Source organism: Candoia aspera, chromosome 2, assembly GCF_035149785.1.
Source record: "Candoia aspera isolate rCanAsp1 chromosome 2, rCanAsp1.hap2, whole genome shotgun sequence".
In the NCBI taxonomy this organism is placed as follows: Eukaryota; Metazoa; Chordata; class Lepidosauria; order Squamata; family Boidae; genus Candoia; species Candoia aspera.
This window is the reverse complement of record NC_086154.1, coordinates 2,320,912-2,341,465: the sequence shown is the minus strand read 5'-3', so window position 1 is coordinate 2,341,465 and position 20,554 is coordinate 2,320,912. Positions and strand designations below refer to the sequence as shown.

The following is a 20,554-nucleotide window of genomic DNA, read 5'->3' as shown; positions in this document are numbered from 1 at the left end:
AGCCAGGAATCTTGTCTAAAGGATCCCTTGGGAATGTAGATAAGAAGGAAACAAGTCGTTAAGGAAATAAAGGAAAAAAGGTCACCTGAGCCAGACAAAAGCAGTGGGGCCTGAGCACATGGAAGATCCCCAGTCCCATCAACAGCTGCCTGACTTGTCAACTAGCAAGGCCAGAGTGGCTCCAAGTCTTGTCAATCGACAAAGCAAGGACTTTTGCGGATAAAAGGCTTCCTGAGGCCCACCCACTCCCTCGGTCGTCTCTGGGTCCAGACGGGGCATCTTCTGTCCCTCCTCTGCCTGGCAGCCTAGTCGAGAAGGACGGGCGTACGTGTGGATGCGTGTGTGTGTGCCGATGAGAAAGCGCAAATGGCATTGTAACCGGTAAAGTTTTGCTGTTACCTTAAATTCACTGGGTCTCTGTATATTCCAAAGCACCTGTTGTACTTCACTGTTCAGTTGGAAGGGATTTGTGTGTGTCCCTAATTATTTCCCGGCTGTTGACCAGGGCTGTGTGTCTTGTCTGCTCATGCCACACCTCTCTGGGAAACCCAGGTAGAAAGCAGGGGGGGGGGGCTGACCAGTGAAGCCAATTTAGTGGCCTGCTAGAACCCCTGAAATGGAGCAGAGCTTGTAACACAGCTGAGAAGCTGGCACAGAAAAAGAGTTCTCTTAAAATAGCTTCAATGAGCATGCCAGAGAAATACAGGTTGTGGATCTTACACACGCAGCCCTCCCAAGCATGAAGAATCGCATGCTTAGAGATATTAGGTTAAGAAGTAAAAGAATTTCTTACTGACTTTATTGTTGCTTGTGTTACATCCATCTTGGTGGAAAAGATGAAGTTCCTTTGTTCTTCTTTCCTTTCTAAATACTTAGTTTTGCCCTCAACTCTCAGCCTTACAGCTGCCAAGAGCTGCGTGGAAGAAAGGGGGATTCCAGGCCCACCGCATGGTGCCCAGAAGGGAGGAGAGCAGCACAGATCCATGTGCTTGTTCCTGGTGGAGAGGAATGAGGAGAGGAAGTGGGAGTGGGAGTGGCAACAAAGAGCTTCCTCAGAGTTGCATTGTGGGACAACTCAATTTACATATTAATGAGGCATGCTGGATTTGCCAGGACTTCCAACACCCCTTCTCAGATCCTGCATGAATCATGCCTACACAAGACGTAACTCACTTCGTAGGCCTTGATAGACACCCCTTGCAAGTGGCTTTGTCAGGATGTCAGTGATCATGTTCTCTGAGGGACAATACTCCAACTTTATTAGTCCTGTCTCCTGTGCCTCTCTAATCACGTGGTAAGGAACATCCATGTGCTTGGCCCACCCTCCCACCTTCTTTGAGAGAGAGAGTTTTATACAACTTCGGTTGTCCTCAAAGACTCTTATTGGAGCAGGAACACTTACCCCCAGATCATCAAGGAGATATTTGGGCCATTGTACTTCTGCGCATGTCTCAGCTGCTGAGACATACTCCGCTTCAGTAGTTGAGCATGCCAATGTCGTCTGCCTGTGACTAGCCCAGCTCACAGCCCCTGCCCCAAGCAAAAACACATTCCCACGAGTGCATTTGCGATCAGTTGCATCTTCTGCCCAGTCTGCCTCGGTGCACCCCACTATTTCAGGAGAATCAGTTGTGGCAGCTTAAGCTTCAGGTCTGCAGTCCCCTTCAGGTAACTTGCCACCCGCTTAACACCTGTCCAATCCCTCTGAGTGGGTGCGCTGGTCTTTCTGCAGAGGATCCCCACTGCAGTCGAAATATCTGGTAACTTTGTGAGTGTCCAAGTGTTGTTGTGTTGCAGAGCCTCAAAGTCTTCTTGAGCTGCTTTCCTCCACTTACTTGCTTCAGCTGGCGGGAGCTGTTGCACTTCCTTCCAGGATGCAGGCTCTTTCAGCAATGCCACTCCTGCGAGGTCGGACAGTCGCTTGGCTGGAACTCCCTTGTTGGGTCATTATAAGTGCTTCAGGCCTGGAGCAGGACTCCGGTCTGGATGATGCTGCATCTCTGCCCCTTCTGTTCCTCCCGGTTCCTCATCATCTGACTCAGGCGGCGCCTCCGTCTCCATGTCCTCTCCCTGGGCTTGCCTGCTTGCTGCATCTGGAAACCCTGGGTAAGGTACTTTGAACAAGTCATCACCACCTACCCCTCCTGCAGTGCTCTTGGTTAGGGGATTCTTATTTGGCTGTTTCATCTGTTGCTCTTGTTGGTAATCGGTTTTGTAGGTAAGTAACGGTCATTGCTGCTTCCCCCCGTCTGTTACCCCCAACAGATGCCTGAATTGGCCCACACAGCTCGGTGTGAATCGGCTTCAGGGGCTGCTTGGAGCACCTGGTGCTTTGTTTTGGAATTGCAGGCCCAGTGGCCTTTCCCCGCGTGCAGGCTTTGCACTTTGCATCAGTCTTACCGCAGTCCTTGCTTGCCAATCCATATTTCTTCATCGGAAGAATTGCATTTGAATCTCTGCGCTCAAATCATCTGTCCCAGGAAGTGGCTCTGTTGTCCTCCCTTCCTCGCTGACTAGCCACGCATGCCATGTCTGGCCTCTCACAACTGAGAAAAATCAAACCTTGATCTAGGAATCCTGTTAAAAAGACACCTTTTTGATCCATTATTTCGCAACTGTCACCTTTAAATCGAAGGGTATGCCCCTTTTCCATGAGGGCAGATGCACTAATCAGGTTCATTCTCAATCTTGGAACATACAAAACCTTAGTTGCTATTATATTTCTCTGTGTGGTTCCATTTCCACACCTTAGGAGGGCACGCCCTTCCCCTTCTACTGGGATTGTTCTTCCATCAGCCAAACTGATGTCTTCCTTTGAACTTGGGTTCAATTCAATAAAGGAATCTGGATCATTAATCATGTGCATACTGCATCCACTGTCTATAATAAAAGAAGAGCAACTTTTATTAATTGCTGAAAATGCAACAAAAGTTATTTCTGGACCCTTTTCTCTGTTGGTTTTCTGATCTGCCTGTCTGGCCCAGCAATTTTTCTTTAAGCGCCCACTCGTTCCACAAAAATGGCACTTGATGGCTTTCTTTGTCTTTGAAGCACTGTTCTGCTTCTGACCACCATCTTTGCCCTGAGGCTTTGCAAAATAGCTTTCCTCTTGATGGGTCTGTTTTGCATTTGAATAGAAAGTCTGCCTGGAATGCTCAGATTTCAATTCTTGAATTACATTAGACAAAGTTTGCCTTGAGGCGCTGTAACTTGCAGCAAAGCTTGAAGGTCTTTGGGGGAGAGATCCTAATAAAAATCCAAGGTGAATTCTATTATCCAAAATCACATCATTACAAGCAAGCTGGTGCAATAATGACTGCACTCTGGAAATATGCTTATCAATATCTCCATCTGGTTGCAGCTGTACGTTGGGGAACTCACCAAATTAACAACTGGGGAATCTCCTCCTTCCCCAAAGAGTTTGAACAATTCCTGCATCATTCCTTTTGCAGTTTCTCTAGGCTGGATCTGCACCAGCATTGATCCATCCAAGTGTCAGCGGGAAAAATCTCCCTGAAGAATTCCAATCACCCAGGTTCGATGATACAAAGAAAGGAGTTTATTTGTAACGCGTTTGCAAAGGCGGGTCCCTCCGTGCAAGAAGGAACCCTGAACGAAGTTAACCCTATACCTTTATACCCTCCTCGCCTGTCATCCCCCTCCTTTGAGGGTTCAGCTCACATTCTTCCTGTTACCTTGAAGCACCCACTTTGATTTACAAATTCACAATGCCAGCAGGATGTCAGGATGTTCTTACAATCCTTATCGTTGTTTTTGACTCTGATGGCTCACCAGATCCTAGTTTAATTTACATAAGGTCAAGATAACCGTGATTGCCTTTTTGTCAGGAAGAGGAAGAACAGACATGTGCTGAAAGTAATTAACACATCCTTGAGACACTTATGGATATCGATCACATCCTCAGGAATGTATTTAACTTCATCCTAATTCTAATGTTTGTATACATATATCAGGGCCTGCATTTCCCCCTTCACACAAAAGTTTACACAATCCTAATAATCCCTCCCCCTTGCGTGACCTTGCTGGCGCCGGCTATTACCCACTATCTCAGCTACAAATTCTAAACCTAATGACTGTTTTAGCACCCATTTTCCTCCCCCCCTTGCCTCCTTTCAGGCAGTCCTTTTTTCTTCTAGATGAGTTTAAGGCACATCCAGGGGTTCTGTGAACCCCTCATTTTTCCCCGCTCACACAAGGAACTCATAATGAGTACTTGCAGTTTCAGGTCACTGGCCACCCAGTTTGCATAACCCTCTGAATCTGGACTAGGAGGGTCTTCCTTTGAAACATTATACAGATTCAGAATCTTTGCCTGCCTCTCCAACCAAATTCTCTTCTGGGTTGAGTTTAAAAATCTCTGGATTGTAAGGCAGTAGACTACCTCAACAGGCTGCGAGTGTGTGCGTGAATGACCATCAGCTGAACCTGGAAGCAGCTGTAACAGTCTTCCCAGCAAAGACACACCTGAGGGATTTTGTAGGTGCCCAACAAGGTCGAAATCTGGATGGAGATGTCAGTCTCAGCCCCTTCGAGAACAGCCACTGTGTTCCTTGGCCTTCCACACCTGGAGTTGGGGACGTTGGCCTCCCCATCTGAAAGCAGGTCCAGCAAAGCCTCTGAAGTCTTTCCTGCATGGAAATAGTTTTCATAGACATTGTATCCCAGGGTGACGTTGGGCAAGAGACGGGAATCTTGGTTGATCTCCCGAATGGCAAAGAGGAAGGACAGCATTTTCCAGTATTCTGTGTTTGCTTTGCTGCAAGTATAAATGTGTTGCGACATAATCAAGGGGGAAAAATTAAGCTAGTTTTTTCAAAATAGTTCTAATCCATCCAAGCCCAAGAGTTCCTCTGAACAGATTACAGCTTTCCAAATAATGTTGCCACAAAAGTGATAAAAACAGTAAAAGAAAAGAGATTAGATTGTGACAGGAACAGAGAAGGCTGAGCAGGATTTTTGTGTGTATTTCTTCCCATATTTGGGTGGATTGGTTCATTTCTCCTTACAATGGTGGGAGATACCTCAGATATGTCACATATTTCAAAGGGTGTCTGGGATTCTTTCACTTTATATGGAACTTTAAGATTTATTTATTTATTTGTTTGTTTGGCGATCAAATTTTTCCACCACCCTTCTCCCCCCAAAAGAGGGACTCTGGGTGGTTTACAACACAGCTAGCAAGTTAAAAAACAATAGTCATAATAAAATAGAAAATATAAATACAAATTTTGTTGTTTATTCGTTTAGTCGCTTCCGACTCTTCGTGACTTCATGGACCAGCCACACCAGAGCTTCCTGTCGGTCGTGAAGACCCCCAGCTCCCCCAGGGACGAGTCCGTCACCTCTAGAATATCATCCATCCACCTTGCCCTTGGTCGGCCCCCCTTCCTTTTGCCCTCCACTCTCCCCAGCATCAGCATCTTCTCCAGGCTGTCCTGTCTTCTCATTAGGTGGCCAAAGTATTTCAGTTTTGCCTTGAATATCATTCCCTCAAGGGAACAGTCTGGCTTTATTTCCTGGAGGATGGACTGGTTTGATCTTCTGGCAGTCCAAGGCACTCTCAGGATTTTCCTCCAGCACCACAGTTCAAAAGCCTCTATCTTCCTCATTGGGGGGCAAACGTTGCTGGGAAACGGCAGTCCCACAGACACCCAGGCCCCGACCCACGCAGAGCTCCAAGGGTGACAACCAGCGCCTTGAATTGCGCCCAGAAGCAGCACCGGGTGCAGCTTTCACAAGGGAGGTGTTGCATGGCTGCCTCGAGGCGCACCCCCAGTCGTCAAATGCTGCACTCTGGACTGGCTGCAGCTTCTGGGTGCTCTTCAAGGGCAGCCCCACGTAGAGCGCATTGCAGTGGTCCAGTCGAGAAATGACTAAGGCACCCTAACTCCAAGGGGACCCCCAAATCGCAAGGGAACTCACTCTACCTGCGGCAACACAACCCCACTCAGGCGTAATGGTGGAAGCTCCCTGGAATTGGCAGGCTTTGAACCCACAGCCGCTCCCCCTCAGGAGGGCCTGGAAAGAAAATTGGATCTGGAACGGTCGGAGGCCCTGGGAATGTAGAGTAAGAAGACAGGATCACCCCAAGAACAGAAGCTGAGTGTCAGCCCTTTGAGGTCGACCAGACTGGAAAACAAAGCTTTGCAGGCTACTCCTGCTTTTCCAATAAGGTTACAGGAAAAACAACTTGCATGTCTGAATGTCCTTCCATTTCCTCCCTTTATCTTAATCTTCATCTTCGTGAGCACCAGGGAGGGTCATGCCTGAGATGCTTTCTCAAGTTACCGTTTCTGGCCCGGACTCGGATTGCTTTTATCTGCCCTCTGTATCGGTGTTGGCTCTTCCTCCCGTTTCTCGAGGTTGTCCCTCCTGCCCGCCATACCCTGCCCTGCGGGGTCCCACCCCGGCCCACCCAGCCCAGACCTCTGCTTTCCCGGCGCCCCCACCCCAACTGCCCAGGGAAGCGTTTGGGGGAGGGGAAAAGAGTGTCTCCTCCTCCTCTCGATCCGCCCCACGCAGACCCTCCCCGAAGGGTCAGAAGGCTCCGGAAGAAGCCCCCAGGCTACAACGGACCAGGAGACCGATTTTGGCCAGACATGGAGTCTCTCCGTGGCTGGGGGTCCCTCAGGACAGTCTGGGTGGCCATCGGTGGTGTTCTGATTTATTTGTTTGTTTACTTATTCATTAATGAAATATGGGCTGCCCCAGTCAGGTACAGTCTGCCTGGCTCACAAGAAAAATACAGGGAAAAGTCACACACAGTCATAAAAACTCCGGAAAACAGCCAACAACGATTTAAAATCATACCCCCTCTAACCCTGCGGCTTGGGACAGAGCCAGGTATCAAGGGGTGATTGAAACAGGGCCAGGGTGCAAGCCAAGGGACTCCCAAGAGGAGGGCCATCCAGAGAGCCCCCTCCAACTGTTCTCTTTTAAATGTTTCGGATTCCCCCAAGCCACCTGTGCAGGCGAGATCCTCCTGGGCCACAGGAGGGCAGCCAATGGCCTCCAAGCACCATGAGTGGCTTTTGTAAGTGAGCCCAGCTGCATGAAAAAGAAGTCAAAATTCTCCCAGACATGAGGAAAAAGGTTTCAGTGCCCTCAGAGAAGGAGGGACAGGACCTTCAGCATCCAGGAAAGGGACCCCTTTGCCCAGCTGGGGCACAGACTGTATCCCTCACAGAAGCTCTAATTGGCTTGATCCTCATGAGGACTAGGAGGCTGTTCGCTTCTGTTCCTTCTTTAGAAAGTAGCCTTTGGGATGGGAGAGGGTGCGCTGTCTCCCTTCAGCTACCTCCCATTCCCTTCTCACAGCCAACCCATGTGTGTGTGTGTGTGTTGTTGTTGTTGTTGTTGTTTTCCCCGGGGTGGATGTGAGGAATCTCAGCCTGTTCCTGCTGCCTGGTGCTGCAGAAGTGAAACTCCAGCCCTCTTGCAGCACCCTGTAGTTTGAAGCCTTTTTAATTGCTCAAATCACGCCTTAGTGAGGCCGAGGGCAGATAAGCAAACAAAAGGGGGGGTCTGAGTTGCTCCTCCGAAATTGGGTTCCCCAAGTTTCCCTTTTGTGAAGGCGCAGGAGACCCTCCCTGTGAGGTGGTCTTGGGGGCCTGCAAGGATGGGGAAGGGCCAGGGGAGCCCAGGAGGATCAGTCCAGAGAGCCTTATTGTGCCCCCTTCCTCATTTCCCTCCCAAGGAAGAGGGAGAGGGAGATGTGGATATTACTGCTGCACCGGTTGAGCTTCTGCCTGCCTTTCCCTACCCTGGGTTCACCAGGAAGCTCCTCCCCTTCCCCCTTTTCCTCCCCATCCAGAGCCCCAGCAACTCTCCATCTCCCCCAGGGAGCCCCACTGGGACCCACATGCTTCCCCCTACCTCCTCCAGAGGGGGTCTTGAGAGTGTCTTGAGAGAGCGACAGCCCTGCGGGGTGGGCCACTGCTGCCAAAGGAAGGTGTTGGAGCTTCTCCTCCTTGGGTGGATTGGGGCCTTCCTCCCACACCCCCAAGGGTGGGACTTTGAGGGGATTGGGCGGGGGCCTTTCGCAGCCCCCCCGGCTCTCCCCCAGGGAGCCCCATCAGGAAAGTGGAGGGGGCTGAGAAAGGCCCTCCCGGCTCCCCCTCCCAGTGGGCCCTCCAGAGGCCATCCATCGGTCTCTGTAGGAGGTCTCCGCCCCTCCCCCTCCCCCTCCCCATGTGGGTCCCTCCTCCAGTCGCGGCTGGGAGTGATGGGCTTGGGACTCCCTCCTGACGGCCTTCCTCCTCTTCCTCCTCCTCCTCCTCCTCGCAGCCCATTTCTTGCACCAGGAGAAGTCCGAGTGCCACTTCCTGAACGGGACGCAGCCGGTGCGCTGCCTGGAGAGAGGCATCTACGACCACCTTCTGAAGCCACCTTCGGCTTTAGCAAAGGACAAATCTACTTCCATATTTTCTTCCTTCTTCCTCCTTTCCTTTGGAATGTCCTTCCCTGCCTTTCCATGGGTATTCCAGGGCTCCTCGGCATTACTGGAACTTTCCCCCACCAGCGATGAGTTTGGTTTCTCAGACGGAGCTCCGCTAACGGTGATCTCTACCTCCTCACAAGCGTCCATTGTTTAAAGTCTTTTATTGTAAACCGCTCAGAGTCCCTCTTCTGGGAGAGATGGGCGGTGGCTAAATATGAGAAAGAAATAAATGAAATAAAGTGATCTAGCCTTGTTCCTGACTGCTGTCTCTTGACCACTAAATCTCTCCAGGAGGTTCCTCGGTCAGTGTTTCTACGATTCCCTTTGCTTGTATTGTCCCTAATGACTTAAGGCTTCCCTGGATCAGAACCCCGTAGGGAGAAGGGGCAGCAAGGTAAAGGCAGCGAGGCCTGTACCACACTCCTCCCGGTTCCAGAAGGTAAAATAAGCCATTTCCTTTGGCTGCATCTGCGCATGGCCTTAACACGCACCTGCGGTCTTGGGGGAGGTGGACCCCCCTTCCTGAAAGCGCTGAAACAGGGGCTGGATGAGCATCAGTCAGGGATGCCTGCACTGGACCAGAGGACCTTTGAAGTCCCATCCAGCCCTGCCATTCTCGAATGCTCTGATCCTAAAGAGCTTTGTATTTCTCAGAGCGAAAATTGGTAGCTCAGGGCTGAACACTGGCGTCCTTGGTGCTCCCTGAGCCTTGTAGTTTTCTTGCAGATGTTTCATTGCCAGGCTAGGCAACATCTCAGCGCGAAGAGGGAGTGGGCCTTGCTCTCTGTTGATTTACTGTCCAGCTTGTGTTGGTGTCTCTCCTTGGGAGTTCCTTGATTGGGCTCTTGTTTGCTGCTGGGTTGGTTGGCAGGGCTGATCCGACTGTGCTGTCCTGGGGCGGCCAGGACAGTCAGATTCCCTGCGGCTCGCGGGAAGGACCTGAGACGAGGAGGCCCCTCCACCTGCCCACTGAGCCCCCCAAATATCAGTCATCACAGTCCTTGGGAGAAACAAAGTACAATAAAATATACCACCCTGAGGGGACCCTGAAGGATTTTCTGCAAACCTGGAGACTTAGGAAACAAGGCATGGACACACAGCCATCGCCCACACCTCCTGGCACGCAAGGACAGACCACACCCAAACGCATTTAAAAGACGCTGCACGGACATCCCCAGAAGGACACGGCATCTCCTGCCATCTTTGCGGCGCTTCACAACCCCTTTCCGGTTTTAGCTCCCTGAACAGTTCGGGATCATCCTCAGGTTGGTCCCCCTCCCCGCTGACCCCTTCCTTGGTCCAGATCCCACCCAAATCTTTCAGGGGTCCCCTCCTGACCCCCTACTGAGCAAGTGGCCCCTGGACCCCCCTTCACCTTCCCTCCATCAAGTGGTCCATCTGAGGAAGGGGCCCTTCTCCACGGGGCCCCTGAGCCTGCAACCCTCCAACTCCTCCCCGCTGGGTTTGGGAGAAGCCTGCCTGCTACCCAATGAAACGCAGACGCTAACTTGAGTTTTAGGTTCTGATTTTTATTGAGTATAGGAAAAGCTGAGAGTGAGTGGAGCGCGCCGGAACGGGATTTAAATAGCCCGCGCCAGTCAGCGCTCCACCCCTCCTTATTCTGGGCGTGCCCCGAGCCCCGAGTGTCCCGTTGCCGGTGGGTGAGGGGTCGCTGAGCCCCCTCTTGTGCCTCGGGTGGTTTCTTAATCTGTTTCCCCAGCCGGTGATGGGTCATTGCCAGGCGATGCGGTTCGTGATTCTTTTTGACAGCTCCAGCGTGCCTCGTGGTCGGGTGTTGTCAATTACCTTCTTTGCAACATTGTATCTCTTCCTTCCGCGTCTCAGGCTAGAGGCTCCCTTTTGTTAACCGGTTGCTTTTCCCTTAATGCCTCGGCACCCCTTTCCCTGTATTGTTACGTGAGTCGTTGCGCTGTCATAAGCATCGCAACGGTGATCATGACATCCGGTGAGTCTGAACAAACTCCCCTTTAAACCTGGACTGGGAATCCCAGTTTGGATATCCCACCTCTGCCACCAATTTGGCACAGGTTCGTTTGATACCCAGGGGTTGTCTACTCAGACTCACCAGGACGTTCCCAAATGAGACGCTGCAGAGGAAGACCTGTGATCACCCCTTTTATGGGGGGGGGGGGGTTCTTTCACTTAGAAAACCACTGCTCACAGTATAAAGGTGGTTTTTTCCCTACCTAGGTGACCAACTAATACAATTTCCAACTGACCTCTATTTCTGTCACTACTACTACTACTCTATACTATGTCTATTCTAACTAATACATGGAGGTCACTAAGCTATAACTATCACTATACTACTCTCTTACTATGACTATTACACACCAACAATGCTACTACTACCTTTAGAACACAGTTCTCCTTCGAGTGGACAGTCTCACTGACTCCTTCTCTGGCTTTGCTCCAAGCCTTGACTGCTGCTCTCACCCTCGCTTCCTCCTGTCCTCTTCTCTCTCTGACGCGCCCCCCAGCAGCTGTCCCAGACCCAGGGCTTTTCACAGTCGCCCTGCCTTCCTTGCTCCAGGCTCAAAGGGGGAGGGGAGTGATCCCAGGTGCCCCCAATTTTAGGACAGTCCGTCCTTCCACAGCGGCAAGCATACCTGCTACTCCTTCCTCCTCCTCCTCCTCCTTTCCCCAGGACAGCAACCCTGTGAGGTGAGCTGGGATGAGAGAGGGGGACTGGCCCAAGGTTGCCCAGCCAGCTTTCGTGCCCGAAAAGTCCCTCAGAGCAAAGCCACCTTTCTTGGTTATGCACCTGATGGTGCATTGATGCACGAGGTCCCTGCTGCCTTGAGACCCAGAACGGTCCCGCAGCCGGGGCGGCTTTGGAGTTGTGGGAAGGCAGCGCGTGGAATTCTACCTCCTGCCTGGTGTGGGACTTGCATGCCAGGGCCTCGGTTCCAGCGTCCACCTTCGGCCCTCTCCCCATCCCTCACGTTGGCACCGTCACCGCCCTTCCGCCTTTCCCGCAGCACGCCTAACCCTTTCGTGGACTGGCAGCCTCCTTTACGCTCTCCCCTGGGGTGGCTTCTTGCCCCCCTAAGCTTACCAGCCCTCCCGAGACTCCTGCGAAGGCTACAGCAGACGCAGCTGGGGGGCTACAAGCAGAGCGACCTCAAGAAGCTACTCTTCACCAAGAGGCTCCGATTCGAGGGGTCTGGATTTTTACTAGCTAGTCAAGGAGGTGGCTGTGCTCGCGTTCACTCTAGCGGTGGTCTGTATGTTGACCAACAAAGTCAGTTCTTACTGATGTTCAGGTTGTTCCCCGACTCAGCTCGAACCGAGGAGACGCCCCGGACCTCTTGCCTTGCAGGGTCTTGTCCCGGGAAGGACCAGGCCCCCTTCAGAGTCCGGCAGCCCCAGCCTGGGGTTCTCTGGGGCCTTAAGAAGGCTTCAGAGGGCATCTAGTCCACCCCCTCCAGGCACGCAGAGAAAGAGAGAGCCTGGCTGAGAGTTGCGGGGAGTGCAAAGGAAGGGGGGGTCCCCTCTGGGGCTGGCAGGGACCCCCCCGGAGCTGCAGCCCCCAAGACCGAAAGGATCCCCCTCGCCCTTTCTCCGCTTCCTTCTCTGCTCCGAACTGTCTCCTCCACCGGGCGAATCAGGAGAGACTCTGCCCGGAGACCGATGACGCTGCAGAAGGGACAATTCCCATTGGTCCTTCCGCCTTTCTGGGCACTCCCAAGTGCGAAGTCTCAGAAAAAACGCTCCCTCCCCCATCCAGAGCCTCCGATTCCGCCTCGGGGGCTGGGAGCATCTCCGTCCCCCTCCCCTCTCTATTTGGGATACCCATGTGGGGCAGCCCCATGGGCTCTGCCGGGGTCCCCCTGCTGCTGCTGCTGCTGGTGGGGGCGCTGTGCCGGATCCCCGGAAGCGAAGGGGGGAAGGAGCCCCCAGGTAAGGAGGGGGCTGGGCGGGTCCCCCTGATGCTGGGGGGAGGGGAGGAAAGGGGCTGGGAACCCCAGGAGGAGTTTTGGGGAAGGGGCCGAGGGCAAGAGAGGGGGGGCCTGCAGGAGCCTCGATCTCCGCGGGGTCTCTGCCCCCCTCCCTACACCCCGCCCCAGGAGGACGGAGAGGGACCCCCTTTCGAGGCACAGCCGGGGCCCCTCCCTCACCCCCCCTCCGGGGCCTCAAGAGTTTGTTGCGTTAAAAGAGGAGGGAGAAAGCGAAAGGGAAAGCGGGAAACTGTATTGAAGGAAACGTATTTTTCCTTCAACAGAAACTCGTTTTTCTTTATGAATCTCCCTTTAGAGGCTCTCCCCCAGGGAGCCCCACCAGGAAAGGGGGGGGGCTGAGAAAGGCCCTCCCCCTCCCCCTCCCAGTGGGTCCTCCAGAGGCCATCCATCGGCCTCCCTAGCAGGTCTCTGCCCTCCCCCTCCCCGCGTGGGTCCCTCCTCCAGTCGCGGCTGGGGCCCTCCTGACGGCCTTCCTCCTCCTCCTCCTCCTCCTCGCAGCCCATTTCCTGGCCCAGGAGAAGTGCGAGTGCCGCTTCCTGAACGGGACGCAGCGGGTGCGCTACCTGGTGAGGTACATCTACGACCGGCAGGAGATTGCCTGCTTCGACAGCGACCTGGGCAAGTACGTGGCTGTGACCGCGTTGGGGCAGCCCGATGCCGACTATTGGAACAGCGATAAGGTCTACCTGCAGAGCCTGAGGGCCGAAGTGGATCGCTTCTGCCGGCACAACTACGAGGTTCTCCAGGGCGGCCCTGTGATTGGCCGGAGAGGTGAGCCCGGGAGGGAGGGAGGGGCTTCGGGGGGGGATGCAGAAGGGACCCCCCCTTCCTTAATCCATTAAATGCATTGAGATTCTCCCTCATGGAGTTTTCCCGCCTCATCGGGCGAGTTTTAGAGAGCAGCTGCGGAAATTTTGGTTGTTCGTGGGTTGCAGTTTTTTGGGGCTCCTTTTGGGCTACGAAGGGGCGTGTTGGGCTATCGAAATTCTGAGCCTCTGGCAGCCCTGCTTTGCTCCTCCTTTATTCCGCGCTCCCAGATCTACGGAATATCCCTCTCCTTCCCGGGATCCAGACTCTCTCCCTGCCCGGAATCCGGGATCCCTTTGATCCCCTCCGGAAAAGGGCCCAAAGATGACTTTTTGTGGTGTGGGGGAACCCAGCAACGTCTCCCTCCTCCCCAATAGATCCTTAGCGATCGATCGATCGATCGATGGATCGAAGGGCCTCCCAGTCCCCCTTTCTGGCCAGAAGCCCATGGCTCTCCTCCTCTTTTCCTCCTGGGCCCTTTTAAGGACAAAAATGAATTTCCAAAGGTCTGAAAAGTCGCCTCTCCTTCTGCCCTTTCTCTGGACATTTTCCTTCTTTTCCTTCTCTATTCTTTATTCAGACTTACTTGGAGTCCGGCACTTCTAAATCCAACAAACAAAGAAACAAACAAACAGAGGAAATGATCTAGAAATTATACTGATTCCGTGTTTAAACCAAGACGCAGACCTCAGTCCTACGGAATGGTTTAGGGACTTTTCCCCCTGCCTTGAGAAAAAGCTGATTCAAGGCTGAGAAACATTGTTAGGCCAATCGAAGCCGCGGTACGTCAGCTGAGAGCAGGGCCCACTCCCCCTTTGCACTGAAGAGGCTGCCTAGTCTGGCCTTGAAGCGTCTGCAAGAAACCAGCAAGGCTCGGAGAGCACCAAGGACCCCACCCTTGCATGGCCAATTTTGGGGGCCCGGGAGAAAAGCCCCCCTTGGAAGCACCTTTTTCGTGACAGACCCAGCTTCCCCTTCAGCCAAATCACTTCCGTCTCATAGCTGGAAAGTTCCTGATTTGGGGGCAGAGTTTAAAGAAACCCATTAAAATCTTGATTCTCTCTCCCAGATTTCTTGCACATGGCCTAAATTAATTTTTGTATTTTGCATTTTTATTTTTATTTATTTATTATTTACATTTTTATTTGTTTATAATATAAATGATATTATAAAATAATATTTTATTTATATTTTATTTTATTTATATTTTATTTTTGGTCTCCCCCCCAAATTCCCCCAAAGGACCCCCAACAAGGATCCGGCACAGCGCAAGATCCCCGAGAAGCTCTTCTGTCCATCTGGCTCCGAAAGGGGAATTCGGAACTTGTTAGTCTTCTGAGGGGGGATGAATCTTCCTTGAGAGGACTTGGGCAGTTGAGAGAAGTGAACGGCTACCCCTGATGGTTGCTCCTTTGCCCTTTCCTTAAAAAAAGTCTTCCTGTTGATGCTGCCTAAAATTATAGCCACATCACACTTTGCCCCTTTTTCCCCTTAAATTTCATTCTGTTATTTTCCGCTTATTTCTGTGTTTTCTCCAGATCAAGTGGGATTTTATTCATTTTACAGAATCTTCTGTCACTGGCTTTTTAGTCCTCTGAAAACCTTCATTGTTTAAGGCAATCATGTCCAACCCACGGCCCACAGGCAGCGTGCAGCCCTGAACAGCTAGTAATGCGGCCCAAAAAAATCATAAACTCTTAACATTAGTTTGCAATTTTTTTTCCTGCCTTGATTGCGTGGTGCTCGAGGGCGGACTGCGTAGGCAGAAACAACGGAACGCTGTGTAGGGGAGGGGGCGGAGCAGTGCTGATGCCACCGTTGCCCGCTGCACACGTCAGCTTGTGGCGACATGGCATGATGTATAATATTTCAACCTACCTAGACGTGTTCTGTGACGACGATTACACTTTGATTATTACACTTTGCTTTGTTTATTTGCCTACCTAGCAATTTACGATCGATGTGTTGTGTTATTTCTTAAAAAAGATCTTTATTCCTAAATAAATGTATTCCAGCATGGCTTCAACATCGTTTCAACAAAAAACAGAACCCAAAAAAGAAAGGAAAAAAAGAAAAATCGCAGATGAAGGAAGAGTATTCAGTAAAAAATGGACAGATGAGTACTTTTTTGTCGAGACAAATACTAAGGCACTGTGCTTAATTTATAGGGAAATGTGTCAGTTTTCAAAGACTACCATTTGAAATGGCATTATATGGAAAAACATGCTGCCAAATTCAAAGCATATCAAGGAATTTGTCGTAATGACAAATTAGCAGAACTGAAAAAAAGTCTATCGTCTCAACAATTTTTTTTCAAAGAAGTCACAACTCATAAGGACTCTATTGTAAAAATAGTTATTTGGTAGAAAATCTGACTGCAAAAAATCAAATCCATTTACCAATGGTGAGTTTGTTAAGGAATGTATGGAAAGCGTAGCAGATATAATTTGTCCTGATAAAAAAAGCAATTTTTCTAAAATCATTTTGTCTCACCAGACTATAGCCAGGTGAACTGAACCAACAGGAAAATCTGTCAAGAGAGGTTTGAAGGGTAAAGCTGCTACCTTCAAATTTCATGCTTTGGACGACTGGGGAAGGCCATGGCAAACCACCCCGCTATAGTCTGCCAAGAAAACGTCCCGGAAGTGGCCTCCCCCCGAGGGTCAGACGTGACTCGGTGCTTGCCGAGGGGACCTTTCCCACCTGCTCTGGCGATGGATGGAAGTACCGATGCTCCAGATACGGCTCAACTTGCCACTTTTATTAGAGGCGTTGATAACGAATATCATGTCACTGAAGAAACGGCTTCTTTGGTGCCGTTAAAAGACACAGCTAAACCGCTTGATTTGTACAAAGCAGTAAAAATGATATCAAAGCGATTTTCTTTAACCACTGTCAACATACCTGGTATATCTACTGATGGCGCCCCGGTGACGGTTGGTGAAAGTGGGGGACCTACAAAATTGATAGAAGAGGATGCAAGTGCCACCGGGCAAGTCACGTTTGATGAAGTATCACTGCCTTCTACATCAATAAAATGTATGTGTGGAAGCTTTCAAGGTGGATAATTTTTGGTTTGGGGATGTTGATTTGGTATCCAGAGAATTGATGGATCGTTTTCACCCACTGCCTTATTGCCCCTTGTGGCTCTGTGGTGGTGAATGCCACATCACGTGCGGGGCTTATTTTATTGCACGCTGACAGAAGGAATGGGGAGTCAAAGGCCTTTTCTGAGGGCAGAAAAATTAATGCTGCTTTCCTTCCTTCTGGCCGAGATGCTCTCTGAGGTCAATTGCAACCTGCAGTCCTTCTGGATGTTTCTTCTCGGAATCTAACCTGTTCGGTCGGTGTGTCTTTTGTGTGCCCCACAAAACGCTTTTCTTCCCCGGTCAGCAGCATCGGCTCAATCTCTTGGGCTGGTTCATTGTCGCTCCCAACGGTTCCTCCTCACGTCCTTTACACTCTTGAGCCCGGCTGGACCTGGTGCTTTTCCGGGTCTGCTTTTTTTTATTGCCACTTTTGGTTCTTGGATAGTTGCAGGTTTGCTTAGTATATGTCCACGTTGGGCATTAAAATCCTTTGATAACCAGCCTTCCAAGATATTTCTTCAGGGCAGCTTCATCGATGTCAGCCATGGAATATAATTATTTTGAAAAAGCTGCCAATTCTTCCATGATTTCTGATTGTTGGTGTAACAATTGCTGATCTTGTCTGCGTTACTTTATTTATTCGAAGCTGAAAGGCTGGGAAGTTTCCTGGTTTATTCACATGTTCAAAGTTCTTTTGTTTGCCAATTTTATTTTCTCTTAGCTTCTTCCATTCTTTCATCGGGTGTCTTTTGGGGTTACGTCTGCACTCGTATTTTGGCATCTAATTGTTCCTCCCTTTTAGTATTTTCTCTTCTTTGTTTTGCTGTCAGTTTAATAAACAGCCCCCCATATACCCTTTCCTTGTTTCCCAAATGGTTGTGTCAGAGATTCCTGTTTACTTTGGAAAAGAAATGCAATTCCTCCTGGCATTTCTGTAGGATGGCGCCATGAGGTCGCAACGCCATCATTCGTCCTCCCTCTGAAAGGAAGTTTTGCTCCAGAGCACCACGCAAATAATATCGGATCATGCTCCGTGAATGTCCTTGGAGGGATTTGCCCCTCGTGAATAGGGGGCGTTAAAGTCTCGGAGGCCGAACAGGCGTCTCTTCCGGAGTCGGACTGATGCCTGGCCGGGAAGAAGGTCCGGCCTCTCTCGGTTGGGTTTTGCAGTCTCCAAACGTCCATCGGGGCCAGTCCGCGTTTCCTGCCTTGAGTCGATGTATCTAAATTCAGACCTGAGAGTCCACTGGTGTCTCCAAAGACAATATTTCACCTTCTTCCAATTCTGTTAATTTTTGAAAAAATCTTCTAGAATTAAAATTTGCTCTTATTTGCTAGAGGCCAAGTTTATTATTTTGTCTCCATTCTGTAATTTAAAAATTAAAATCCTTCCTGCTTTTGGCCCTGCTGATTCTCCCACGTCCCTCCTTCTCCTCCTGCTTCCCCCCCAGCCAAGCCCACCGTCACCATCTCCCCCACCAAGGCGGACCCCGCGTCCCCCAACACCATCCTCCTCTGCACCGCGACGGGCTTTTACCCCCTGGAGATCGAGATCCGGTGGCTGAAGAACGGGCGGCCGGAGAAGGAGGGCGTCGCCTTCGGGGAGGAGCTGCAGGACGGAGACTGGACCTACCAGCGCCAGGTGATGCTGGAGACCCGGCCCGAGCGGGGGGACGTCTATGCTTGCCAGGTGGGGCACGCCAGCCTGGAGGCCCCCGTCACCGTCCAGTGGGGTAAGCCCCTCCCTCCCCTGCCCTCCCCGCCCTCCCTCTCTGGGGACGCCATCCTGCCCGAGAAGGGGGCACCGCTGGGGCTGGCAAGACCCTTCTGGAGTGCAGAGCCAGAACGGACCCCCCGGAGGAAGCTGGCCCTGATCCTCCTACTCAGGCCGGGCTCCTTCTCCCTCTCCCTCCCCAGAGCCACGTTCCTCCAACTCTGCCAGGAGCAAACTCTGGACGGGGGCCGTGGGGGCCGTGCTGGGGGTGGCCTTCCTGGCTGTGGGGCTCTCCCTCTACCTGAAGAGCAAGAAAGGTGAGTCTTTGGGGCTGGATAAGGAGAGATGGGGAGGGGATCATGTAGGGGAGGCATCTGATCAAGATGGCATAGAAGGTCTTCCTGGACCCCCCCAGTCCCAAGGCTGGTGGCCCCACTGAGCCACCACAGATCCTCCGATGGCACCAAACAGCCATAGAAAGAGGGAAATCCTTGGGGGGATCCCTTGAGGGCATGATCCTGAATAAATCGTTGCCCAGATTGATGAGAAATTTCTTTAGGAAGCTTTATTCTTGGAGAGGCTGTAAGAGACTATAATGCAACATATTATGGGCTGTCAGTTGAGAGTGGGACCCCTAAGCGCTCCAGACCTTTTTCAGTATTGGTTGTCTCTCTCTCTCTCTCATTTTCTTTTCAGCAACCTCCATCCAACAACCTGCAGGTGAGCACTTTGCATTCCCCTCCAGTAACTAACGGGTTTAATTCTGTCTTCTCCCCAAAAATACCTTTTAAGTCACTGCAGGAGCCTTGAATGATGCGCAAATCCTCCTGGCTGGGAATTGGGCTCCTTTAGCTTCTGCAGCAAAACTTTCCAAGATTATCTGGATCCCCCAAATCTTTTTCTGAGGTCTTTGGTCACTTTTTCTTCCAGGGGACCCCAAAATGTGATGCAATTAAAAACAAAAACACAAACATTTTCCAGGATGTTTCCCACTTTTGGGAAATTGCAAAATGGAAGGAAAGGAGGGAGACCATTCAGGGTATTGGGGGAAGGGGACGGGGCACCCCAAATGTGTGGGCTGCCCTTCCTACCCGCCACCCTTTGCCATTTCACATAAGTTCTCGTAAGTTGCACCAGGCTCCGTCCTTCCCTGCCACCCCCATCGTAGCACCACCTTCTTGGTTCATACAGTGTTGAATATCTGTGGGGGGGGAGGCTTCCTCTCTTGATTAATCCCTTAATTAAGCCAATTAGGGATAAATTCCACATCAGCAACATCACGCTGGAGCCTCCCTTTGCAGCCCCTCGGCTGACCTCGGACCCCCTTCGAGTCCCGGGAGATGAGATGGGGAGGAATCCCTGGTCCTTCGCAGCCTTTTCCTCCCTGAAAGCGGCGGATTCTCCCTCCATCCGGTCCCTGCCCATCAACCACCCCCTGCAGGGTGGGCCTTCCTTGGGGGAGCTGAATGGGAAGGGGAGGGGAAGCCCACCCCGTGTTTTTTCTGCAGACTCTCCCAAAAGATCTTACCTATATTTAATTGAAGGTTTTACCATATATTCTAATTTTCTCCCATATCGCTTTCTTTTACAGCACTCATGAGTTAATCCTGCTATCGCTTCCTGCTGTCAGATGCAAAAGGATGTTTTTTCAGGAGCTGATGAATTTCTGCCTCTTTTGCAACCCTTGAAGGATGGAAGTTCGAGGCGGTGGGTTGGCGAGAGGAGGAGAATCGCAGCCTGGACCTTCCCCTGCCGAGACCCACCAGCTTCCTTCCACGCCTCTCTTCCTTTTGCGGGAGGGGAATTGGGAGGGCAGCAGAGGCCATCTAGTCTGTCCCCAGGAGCTCTTGGCCTGCCTGTTGCTGCAGACCCCCCAACCTCTCCTGCTCAGCACAGACCCCCATTGAGGGCAATGGCTGCAACCATCCACCCCACAGCCCCTTAACCAAAATCCATCTGGCGCTTATTCCAGCCCACTGGATCTGGAGAGATCCCAGATGCTCTGCATACTGAGATCCCCCCTTTCTGAGAAGTGATCTCGGGGATCAACCGCTGTCTGCCCAGCAGAGCCCAACCACTTTTCCCTTCCTTGGATCCCCCCTCGTTTCTCGGCTTTGAATCCACAGGAGCTTCATCCATGTTGCGGTTCTCCTCTGAGTTAATTTCCTTTGCTTTTCTTTGCTATAAATCAATAAACTTTAGACTGCAGGAAAACCCTGGAATGATGTGAGTTGATGCTGTCTGAATGGTGTCATCTCAGCTCCACCTTCTCTCCAGGTCAGAAGCCATTTGATTAAAGCCAGTTTGGTCTAGTGGTTAAGGTGCTGGGCTAGAAACCAGGAGTCTGTGAGTTCTAGTCCCGCCTTAGGCACGAAAGCCGGCTGGGTGACCTGGGCCAGTCCCTCTCTCTCAGCCCAGCCCACCTCGCAAGGTTGCTGTTGGGGGGAAAATAGGAGGAGGAAGGAGTATTCGGTATGCTTGCCGCCTTGAGTTATTTATA

General features: G+C 51.4%; 1 protein-coding gene across 1 annotated transcript; it reads left to right on the top strand.

Annotated features, from left to right (window-relative positions):
• The first annotated feature begins 12,244 nt into the window (after positions 1–12,244).
• On the top strand, positions 12,245–20,270 carry LOC134488874 (H-2 class II histocompatibility antigen, E-S beta chain-like). Its single transcript, XM_063291208.1, has 5 exons — positions 12,245–12,385; positions 12,943–13,215; positions 17,792–18,073; positions 18,258–18,371; positions 19,646–20,270. Exons 1-5 carry the CDS (start codon positions 12,280–12,282, stop codon positions 19,657–19,659), a joined length of 789 nt encoding a protein of 262 aa, XP_063147278.1. The 5' UTR covers positions 12,245–12,279; the 3' UTR covers positions 19,660–20,270.
• The last annotated feature ends 284 nt before the right edge of the window (positions 20,271–20,554 follow it).

Coding starts and splice junctions, on each gene's coding strand:
- LOC134488874 (XM_063291208.1), top strand. CDS start 12,280: ATGTGGGGCAGCCCCATGGGCTCTGCCGGGGTCCCCCTGCTGCTGCTG. Junction 12,386..12,942: donor AGGGGGGAAGGAGCCCCCAG/GTAAGGAGGGGG, acceptor TCCTCCTCGCAG/CCCATTTCCTGGCCCAGGAG. Junction 18,074..18,257: donor CCCCGTCACCGTCCAGTGGG/GTAAGCCCCTCC, acceptor CTCCCTCCCCAG/AGCCACGTTCCTCCAACTCT.